The sequence below is a fragment of the Dendroctonus ponderosae genome, unplaced genomic scaffold (assembly GCF_020466585.1).
Source record: "Dendroctonus ponderosae isolate FM_Combo_2020 unplaced genomic scaffold, Dpon_F_20191213v2 Dpon_F_20191213_9, whole genome shotgun sequence".
Lineage (NCBI taxonomy): Eukaryota > Metazoa > Arthropoda > Insecta > Coleoptera > Curculionidae > Dendroctonus > Dendroctonus ponderosae.
The window spans coordinates 1,550,513-1,561,647 of NW_026019116.1; the positions used below are offsets into that span (position 1 = coordinate 1,550,513).

Below are 11,135 nucleotides of genomic sequence, written 5' to 3' on the forward strand. Positions count from 1 at the left end.
CTTAGACTGCTCCGATGCTACGAATTCTCAATCTTTCACCTTAACGGAGACCAACAAAGAGGCTGGAGGCGTTCGAGTTGTGGGCATATAGAATAATCCTCAAAATATCATAGGTAGACAAAATTTCAAAACCCAAATACTCCAGAAACTAAACAAAGAAAAAGAAGACGAATATCTTGGCTGAACCGCTTGAGAACCTAGTTTAAAACATCCACTACTGGACTATTTACAGCAGCAACAAATAAAATTATCATTGCTAGAATGATTGCCAACATTCGGTAACGGATAGGCACTAGAAGAAGAAGGAAACTAAAAGAAGATATCAAGCTAGAACTCGCAAGTTGGAACGCTCACCAGAAAGCAAGCACCACCACATTTGATGGTATGAGCCGCAGTTACTGCCGATGGAGATTCTTCGCGTTCATCGAACTGGACTCTTTTCCGCAGCGCATGATTAGTTCATCACTTATCCCAAATATATTGTGAAGGCAATAGGTGCTCAAATTGAAAAAAAAAAGTTGATTATTTGCAAATATATTGCTTTTGAAGTAAATAAAATGATAAAGAAACAAAAAAAAATCGGCTTCTAATCATGCCCCTTCTTATCAGTGAGGCAGTACATGTGTAGGTATTAGAGGTGTGATAAACGATAATTTTTCTGAACGGGTTCCAAAGTTCCAGTTCCACTTTGGTAATAGGTTCCAAAATGCTGTTCCCAAAAGGAACATGTTACTTTTTAAATTTTTTATTAAAATGCAGAATGATAATGATAGTAGAAACATATTTTCCGTTGACAAATGGTTACTGAAACTGCTGCAACTGGATAGAGCGCTTGACGATGCCGCATMGGTTCTGTGCTGACGCGAACCACTTTTGTAAAACGGCTGCAGCGGGTGCAAAGTGCGCACAACTGTTTTGGTTTTATGRSACGGTTCYAAAAASAACASTTTAAATSGRCAAACSGCTGCAGCTGGATAGATCGCTCAACGGTGTCCGAAGTGSSCACMRCTRTTTYGGTTTTATGAGACGGTTCYAAAAAMAACSGKTTAAATCGGCTAGCTGCAACTACGGTTTCAGGTTACACGTTTGGAACACTGTTATTTTAGCGGTAACGTTAAATACCGACCATCCCTAGTATGTAGTTAAATCTGAGAGCCGGAACCGAAACCGAAATAAGAGCTGCTTACATCGATAAATCGGGCTTTGGCAAGCAAAAACTGGCAACTCTCTTCTCTGTTTTACAAATTTCCTTGTTACCTTGTAAGTTTGTTTCAAAAACACTTTTACTTAAATCAGATGGAGCAAAAATGTTGCGAAAAACAAGACACGTTTTGAAAATGCCTTCAATCGCTGAAAGGAAATTAGAGAGGCGAGCGATTTTGTAATGGCATTATATTGCTTTCGCTTCCATTTTAATATAATTTTGAGGGAAATCGATTGGTTTGGCCGACCACAGTCTGGCTTCTGCATGTTAAATATTTGTTGCACGTCAACAACATTAATTGCCTATTTGGCTTCATTGCCGTTAACACTAAACCAATAGGATGTCGTAATGAAATAATTGTCACCATCCTTTAGTGTCCAATATCCATTGCTGAATGTTTGTGCTGTCCTGAATTAAAAAAAAAAGAAATTCTGTGAGCGTCTGCACCTGTTTTCAGCTAAAGAACCTGCTATTTATAACAATTTGCCATCACAATAATTTCCAGGAAAACAGCAGATAGTTTCCCCATCACCCATTCTTTAAGTCATTGTCTTTCTTAAGGTTCAACCATAACACAATTGGTGTACAGGCGGCAAAGTTTTCCCAAGTTCTCCCACGTCGTTAATTTACGGTTCAACAATACCGAAAGTTGTTTGATAACGAAGTGTGCAGGATAACAGATCCTCATTAATTCTATTCATGGAAGTCTGCTGTTAATTATTTCTTTGACTATTTTGTAGCAACTTCTAGTCAAAAGCGAATAACCGAGCAGTGGCTGATAAAACCTTGCTAATACTCCCGCGAGCTAAAATCATTGATGTTTCCTGTTAGTTTTCATACATAACAAGATTGACTTTGAATACTCGCAAACGAAAAATTGTGACCTTTACAAGCAAAACAAGCAACATCCCGTTCGTAATTGGCCCTTTGCGTACCCGGTTTAGCCGAATCTCTTGCCTCAATGAGCCGAACGACGGAAAATCGTGATAGATTACGTTTGTCTTAAGCCGACGCGAAAGGAAAAAGCGTGTTGTGGCTCCCATTCGCTACTGCGGATTTGCAGTTCTCCGAACAGACTCGACCATTTTATCAAAGGATGATCAAAGTTGCCTCAGCCAGATTTCCAACTAAAGAGGGACTCTTATAAGTACATCAGTTTCCGACAAAAAAATCGCCGAGTTGTGTGTACTTTTGCCTTCGGGAACAATAAGGGCAGATTGCTTCTGAAACTTTGCAGAATGTTCAAATTATCGAAATTTTAAAAGTTTGGCGTAGCCCCCGAGGACATTTGGCCTGGAAGTGTAATGAGCTTTCGCCTTGAATCCTTTAAATAGCTCGAAAGAGTTGAGTTTATTTTTGTCTATGTTTTAGAATTGTTTGCTCCCATTCCCTGACTGATTCAGCATTAGCTTCACCTACTTCTTGCCAAACAGTCAAGTCTACTGAGTTTTTTCTCATTTTCCGCTAAGTTCAATTTAAGCTAAATTTTTAATTCAATAAAGTATTGAAGTTTTCTCTCTCTTAATTTACTTATCACTAACCTATTTTGGGCTCAGTCAAACTTTAAATTATGATTAATGTCTCTTAGAAGTTTGACCCAACTTTCCGCGTAGAGCGCCATTTTTTCAGAATTGAATTACAATTTTGTGTATAGAAGCCCTATGACATTTCCGATAGTAAAAATCCATCCGCATCAAATCAGGTAAGAAACCCGGCATAGAAAATTAACTTCGTCTTCAAATCCATCTACCTGAATAGCGAGCAAAAGCAAAACAAGCTTTTCTTCGTTTTCCCAATGGATTTTATATTTCTTCGATCGAAAATACGTTATAACCTGATGATGCGGAATTTTGAAAAGGTGTAATCCAGCAGATCAGTAGATTTAACCGTTGTTCTATTAATATACGGACCACTTTTACCAATAGAGCTGATACCTAACTAACCTAACTAAAAAATAGGCAATCCTCTTCAGTTAATATTTTATCTAATTTATGTGATTCTTCGACTTGTGTTTTTTTGTTCCTTTTGGTGGTTTTACTTTTGACGTTTTGTAATTTAAGGACTTTTTGAATTTGGAAAATTGTTTGATCCATTTTCTCAACTCCTTCAGAGGTGACTTTTGCCATCCTTCTGCTGATATTGTTAGAATATTTATTCTTTCATCCAGAATTGCCATTTACGTCGTTCTCTTTCTGGTTTTTGATATTTGATTTGCATCCACTTTTCTTGCAATTATCTTCGCCTTTCCTGATTCTTCTAATAAACGTTTTCTTATAGGCGGTATTTTCTTCGCTCACGAGATCCATGATTTCCTATATTATCTATTCTTGCTTTCTGTTGGATTTTCAATCCACTTCTCTCATCTCAATTCTTGGCTATTTTATTTTTAAAAGCATTACAGGATTTGCCAACGTCTTTTCGGCACATTACCTCCTTTTGCTGCTGATTTTAATTCTGCTTGGCTTTTAAGGTTTATTTCTTGCCCCTTTTAATTGCTTTTCAGTTGAACGGTCTTTTGAATTTATTCATCTTTTGAACGTTTTAAATTGAAATGGAATTTTAGGCTTTGAAAAATCGTGAAATCATTTATTCAAGTTTTCAGATATGATTATTGTCATGTTTTGGCTCACATTTTCCTTTTTATCCAGATTCGTCATTTCCGTCTTCATGGCTCTGTGTCTTGGCATTTTGCTTTCTTCCGGTTTCCTTGCGATTTGCTTCATTTTTTCCTGTTTCTTCTAGTCAGTTTTGGCTTTCTTTAGCTTCTCTGAATCTGATTTTTTCATTTTGATTCTTTGCTATTTTACATTTAAAAGCATTCCACGATTTTTCAACGTCTTTTCCTTTTGCTGCGGTCCCCAATTGATTTCACATTTTAAGGTTTATTTTCAGCCTTTTTTTTTAGGTTTTTCAATTGAGCGACGTATTTATCTTTTGAAGACTTTCAGATGGCATTTTCGGCTTTGGGAAATCGTCGAATTATTTCGTCTCGCTTCTCAGATATGACTTTTTGCATGTATCGTAATAAATCGTATAACTTATGTTTTTTTCCAGTATTTTTATTTTCCAATTCAACCTTTTTTTTCATTAATATTTTTTATTTTCGTCTTTATTGCTCTGTTTTTGACATTTTACTTGCATCTGTTTTTCCTGCGAGGATTTGCACCTTCTCATGATTCTTCCAATGAGCTGCTTGTAGACTGTAAAGTTTTCATTTGTGAAATCTACGATTTCCTGTGTCATCCATTATTGATTTGTGTTGGATTTTCTAAATCAATTTGTCTCATTTTAATTCTCTGGTCTTTTACTGTTAAAAGCATTTCACGATTCTTCATCGTTTTTTCTTCAAGTCTCCTCGTTGTGCTACCGATTCTAATTCATTTTAGATCTGAATGTTACTTTCTCAATTTTTATTTTAAATGCTGTTTAACTTTTAAAACAATTCCACGATTTCGCCATCCATCTCATCTTTTTCCTGCCGACTCTAATTCTACTCCAATCCGAAGCTTTACTTCTTGCCTTTTTAAAATATTTTTCAGTGGAGCGATATATAATCAATCGTCTTTCGAACATTTTAAATCCAATTGGCAATTTTGGATTTGGAAAATCTTTAAAAGTTTGTCTCAAGTTTTCCAGACATTATTTTTGTCATGTTTCCACTGATATTTTTTCACAAACTATTTATCCAGATTTGTCGTTTCCTTCTTCATTGCTCTATTTCTTGGCATTTTTCTTGCATCTGGATTTCTTGCGAATACCTTCACTTTTTCTAATGAGTTTGTGTAGATAATATTTTTTGATTCATGATATAAGTCTGTTATTTCCTGTGTTATCCATTCTTGGGTTCTGCAGGCTTTTTAAAATCTGCTTTTCTCGTCTTGACTCTTTGCTATCTTACTTTTAAAAGCAGTTCACAATTTTTCAACGTCCCTTCCTTTTGCTGCCGACATTTTTTATCATAAGGATTCTTTCTTGCTCTTCTTTAAGGTTTTTCAATTGAGCGATGCATTTATCTATTGACGATTTTCAGATGACATTTTCGGGTTTGGAAAACCGTCAAACCACTTTCTTTTAAACCAGATTTTTCACATTTTCGTCTTCATTGCTCTGTATTTGACATTTTATTCACCTTCTGCTGATTCTTCCAATGAGCTGCTTGTAGACAATGAGTTCATTTGCAAGATCCATGATTTCCTGTTTTATCAATTATTGCTTTGTGTTGGCTTTTCTAAATCAAGTTTCATCATTTTTATTCTCTGGAATTTTACTCTTAAAAGCATTTCACGATTTTTCATCGCCCTATCCTCACTGCGCCTCTTCGTGCTGCCGATTCTAAATACGTTTTCAATCTCAATGTTTATTTCTTACTTTTCCGGTTGGGCGACATTTTCAAACGGCAATTTTAGCGTTGGAAAATCTTCAAACCATTTCGTAACATTTTTCACACATAATTTTTGACATGCTTCGACTGATGATTTTTCAATACTTTCAAATTGTTCAGTTTCTTGGAAAAATGCTTGCATCTGGTTTTCTGGCGTTTACCTTCAGCTTTTCTTAATTATTTTAATGCGCTGGTTTGGTCGTATTTTTTTTATTCATGAGATCTATGACTTATTGTGTTATCCTTGCTTCTTGTGGGCTTTTCAACATCCACTTCCTTTATCTTGGTTCATTTTATTAAAGCTTTCCGCGGTTTGTCAATGTTTCCTTCTTTTTCTGTCGGTTCTAACACTTTCTCAATCTTAAGGCTTATTTCTCGCTTTTCCTTCGGGTTACTACTTTTTGTTCTCTGAGTTCTAGATATCATCATCTAGATCATTGTTAATGTCTCAGATCATTATTCCTATTGTTTTTTTATACCAAGATGGTAAGCCTTTATGTGATTTTCTCCCACCTCATTTTTGGCATTAAAACTTTCAACCTGCTGTTTTTTCTATTGTTATGAGGTGGCTTATTTTTCTCCATTTGCATTAATAAACCTCACAATTCTGTATTAAAACCGATGTTTTCCTTGCAACAGCGGCAATCTTTCTCAAGTGTTACGCACCCTGAGAAAATCCTCTTCCGGTAGCGTATCTGCTGTTCAAAAGTGTCCAAATGCTCTTGAAATGTCAAACTACTTTTTTCTCTTCTGATTTAAGTTGCCTCCTGGCGGATTTGCATGAACACAGACTGAAGCTTTGTTGGTCAGAAACATTTCAAATTTTTTACACTTCTGATCTACCAACCTTTTTCTGCCATTTGACGTACCCAAAAGATACTCACACAATTAAAAAATACTCCAATCACTGAAAATTCAAATAAGTTTGAATTAATTTCTATTATTTAAGAGTTACCTAGCGTCGTAAAGTCCATTGATTTCTTCCAGTTATGTTTATGTCCAGTTATACTTTCGGAGGCCAGGCAATTGTCCTTTTTATCGGGAAATCGTACACGTGCATTCTATGCAGAAACCTCTTTGTGAGTGAGCTTTCATGTTTTCCAGGTGCTCTTTCAGCTTTGCAGCTGGCTCTTTAAATAACTGAAAATATCTGAAAATTTTTCTGGACTCTACACAGTCCTATTTCTAGCAATAGAGGTTTCATTTGTGTAAAAGCGTCCATTTTCAGAACCACGTTTACGACGCTGGACAAAATCGGGATTATGGGCGATTTTTATGAAACTGGAGATCGTAGGACACAGACATTTTTAATATTTTCAATAGATGGAGAAAATTTCATATTCTTATCTCCTTAAGTTTGGTCGAAGGAAAGTGTTACAGGGCGCATTTATATATAAACGTCCATTTTTTTCAAAAAATCAGGATTATAGGCGATTTTTATGAAACATTTGTCATCCCAAGACTCAGATTTGTCATCCCCAGATTCAAGTCTCTAGAGATCGTTCAAATTTCATAATCTTACCTCCTTTAGTCTGGTTCAAACAAGTTTTTAGAAGAGAGGGCGTATTTGTGTTTAAACGTCCAGTTTTAGAACCACGTTTACGACGCTGAAAAAAATCAGTACTATTGAAGATTTTTATGAAACTTACTTTTATTTTTTTACAATATACGTTTATTTTTGAAAGACACAGATATTTTCGATGGATTGTGCGAATTTTATATTCTTTCCTCCTTCAGCTTGGTCGAAGCAATCTATTCTTTAATATGAACAGGGCGCATTTTTTTATAAAGGTCCAGTTGTAGGGCCAAGTAAACGGCGCTGACAAAAATCAGAGTTAGCGGCGATTCTCATGAAACTTTTGTCATCGTAAGACACACAGATTTTAGATAGATAGTGAGAATTTCATAGTCTTACCTCCATCCGTTTGGTCAAAGTAAATGTTAAAAAAGTAGGGCACCTTTATGCAAAAACATCCATTTTCAGAGCCACGTTTACGACGATGGCAAAAATCAGGATTATCGGCGATTTTTATGAAACTTTTGTCATCATAACACACAGAAATTCTAGATAGATGGTGATAATTTCATATTCTCACCTCCTTTAGTTTGGTAAAAGCAAATTTTAAAAGACACGGCGCATTTGTGTATTAACGTCAATTTTCAGAGCCACGTTCACGACGTTGAAAAAATCAGGATTATGGGCGTATTTTATTAAACTTATTTTTGTGTTTGTAGGACACATACATTGTTGATGGATCGTGCGTATTTCATATTCGTAGCTCCGTCAGTTTGGTCGAAAATTTTTCCTTTTTTAAAAAAACAGGCCCCTTTTTGTATAAACGTCCAGTTTTAGAGCCATGTTTTCGGCGCTACCAAAAATCAGAGTTAAAGAGATTCTTATGAAACTTTTGTCATCGCAGGAAACAGGGATTCTAGATGAATGGTGATAGTTTCATATTTTTACCTCAATCAGTTTGCTGGAGGTAAATTTTTAAAGACAGTGCCGCATTTGTGTATAACCGTCCGTTTTGAGAGCCACGTTTACTGCGCTGGCAAAAATTCGGGGGATTATGAGTGATTCTTATAAAACTTACTTATCGTAAGGAACAGACGTTTTCTGTAGATGGGGCGAATTTCATATTCTTACCTCCTTCAGCTTGGTCAAAGCAATCTTTTCTCTAAAAAAAAAACAGGGCACATGTGTGTATAAACGTCCAGTTTTAGTACGTTTACGACGCTGGAAAAAATCAGAATTACGGCCGATTTATATGAAACTTTTGTCACTGTAAGACACAGACATTTTCTATAGATAGTGCGAATTYTATACTCTTCCATCGTTCAGTCTGGTGGAASCAAATTTTTAAAAGACACGGCGCATTTGTGTATAACTGTCCATTTTCAGAGCCACATTTACTGCGCTGGCAAAACTTCGGAATATGGGTGATTATTATGAAACTTTTGTGGTCGTAAGAAACAGACATTTTCTGTAGATGGTGCGAATTTAGTATCCGCACCTACTTAAGTTTGGTCGAAATAAAATTTTAAAAGGCAGGCCGCATTTTGCTACGTTTATGGCGCTGGCAAAAATCAGGATTACGGGCATCATTCGTCATAACAAATTTTGAAAAACGTTCCTTTTTAGAGACATGTTGACGATGCTGGACAAAATCAAGATAAGATTACGGACGATTTTTATGAAACTTTTGTCATCACACGACACAGATATCGTCGATAGATGGTGCGAATTTCATATTCTTTTGTCCTTTAGTGTGGTCGAAGCAAATTTTTAAAAGACAGGGCGCGCATTTGTACATAAACGTCCGTTTTGAGAGCCACGTTTACTGCGCTGGCAAAAATTCGGGAGATTATGAGTGATTCTTATAAAACTTTTGTCATAGTAAGGAACAGCCATTTTCTGTAGATGGGGGAATTTCATATTCTTACCTCCTTCAACTTGGTCGAAGCAATCTTTTCTCTTAAAAAAAAAACAGGGTGCATTTGTGTATAAACGTCCAGTTTCAGTACGTTTACGACGCTGGAAAAAATCAGAATTACGGCCGATTTATATGAAACTTTTGTCACTGTAAGACACAGACATTTTCTATAGATAGTGCGAATTTTATACTCTTCCATCGTTCAGTCTGGTGGAAGCAATTTTTTAAAAGACACGGCGCATTTGTGTACAACTGTACATTTTGAGAGCCACATTTACTGCGCTGGCAAAACTTCGGATTATGGGTGATTATTATGAAACTTTTGTGATCGTAAGAAACAGACATTTTCTGTAGATGGTGCGAATCTCATATCCTCACCTACTTAAGTTTGGTCGAAATAAAATTTTAAAAGGCAGGCCGCATTTTGCGTACAAACGTCCATTTTCGGAGCCACGTTTATGGCGCTGGCAAAAATACGGATTACGGGCGATTTTTATGAAACTTTTGTCACCGTACGTCATAGGCAGTTGCAGTGGACGCTGAGAATTTTAAATTCTTACCGCGTTCAGTTTCGTCAAAGCAGATTTTGAAAAAACGTTCCTTTACAGAGACATGTTGACGATGCTGGACAAAATCAAGATAAGATTACAGACGATTTTTATGAAACTTTTGTCATCGCACGACACAGATATCGTCGATAGATGTTGCGAATTTCATATTCTTTTGTCCTTTAGTGTTGTCGAAGCAAATTTTTAAAAGACAGGGCGCATTTGTGCATAAAGGGCCATTTTCAGAGCCACGTTCACAACGCTGGAAAAAATCAGGATGATGGGCGATTTTTATGAAACTTACTTTTGCTGTTGTAAACCAGAGACATTTTCGATGGATGGTGCGAATTTCATATTCTTACCTCCTTCAGTTTGGCCGAAGCAATTTTTCTTTTTTAAAAAACCAGGGCGCATCTTTGCACAAGCGTCCAGTTTTAGAGTCATGTTTTCGGCGTTGCCAAAAATCAGAGTTAACGGAGATTCTTATGAAACTTTTGTCATCGTAAGACACGGAGATTCTAGATAGATGGTGATAATTTGATATTTTTACTTCCATTAAGTTAGGTTGAATTACATTGTTAAACGTCGGGGCGCATTTTTGTAAAAACATCCATTTTCAGAGTCACGTTTACGACGATGTAAAAAATCAGTATTACTGCCGATCTTTACGAAACTTTTGTCATCGTAGGATACAGGGATTCTAGATGGATGGTGATAATTTCATATTTTTACCTCAATCTGTTTGCTGGAGGTAAATTTTTAAAGACAGGGCGGATTTGTGTATAAACGTCAATTTTCCGAGCTACGTTTTCGACGTTGGAAAAAATCAGGATAAACTTTTCCATGGAGCGAATATAATAGAATACTTATCACATCAACTGGTTTCCTCGTTTTCAGTGAAATAAGAGCGAAACATGAAAAAAAGCTAAGTCGATAAAAAGCTATAGTGCAAAACCAATTTTTAATACAGATTTTTCATTTTTCCTTAGAGAAGTACTCACCCTGCCATCACTCTTCCTATAGGCCTCGTAGATCTTCCAGACGAATTCCGGTCCAGCATTGGCGATCTGTTTCCCCACCTCGAAGAAGTTGGTGATGGGATTGGTGTCAAGAGGGGCGCGTAGGTCGCGGTCTCCTCCACTACTTCCGCTCCGCAACTTCGAGAACATGTTGGAAGGCACGCGAGGCTGCGAGTTGGCCGGAGGATTACATATTTGCGCCCCTCCGGGCGGCGTCCCGAAGAAGGACGCCCTGTCTAGTAGGCGAAACGTTGTCGCGGCTGTGTGGCTGCTACTGAACTAAATTGGCTTGGGGACGGGGCGAGCATGTTAAAATAATGGCTGAAACAAAAGAAGAATAGTTCTAAGACCAAATAAACCTTTCATATTCTCTCTAGATATATATGCAGGGTTGCTCATTAGTGTCTCTGTCTATCTCAGTAAATATGAACTTTGCAAGAAAATACGTCCTACAAAAGTTTTTCATGTTTAAAAGGTCCACATTTTAAAATTACTTTCCAATATACGGGGTGTATCATAAACGTGTGGTAGTTACCAACTTTGGTTTTT

At 36.7% G+C, this 11,135-nt stretch overlaps 1 protein-coding gene across 3 annotated transcripts in view; it reads right to left on the bottom strand.

Moving 5' to 3' along the window:
* LOC109537709 (SCY1-like protein 2) overlaps positions 1-11,135 on the bottom strand; it is a 105,186-nt gene that overhangs the window by 55,175 nt on the left and 38,876 nt on the right. For all 3 annotated transcript variants that reach the window (XM_019904565.2, XM_048669738.1, XM_048669739.1), the window contains exon 2: positions 10,569-10,907. In XM_019904565.2, coding sequence (XP_019760124.1) covers positions 10,569-10,736 — 168 coding nt within the window. In that variant the 5' untranslated portion in view covers positions 10,737-10,907. The remainder of the gene's footprint in view (positions 1-10,568; positions 10,908-11,135) is intronic.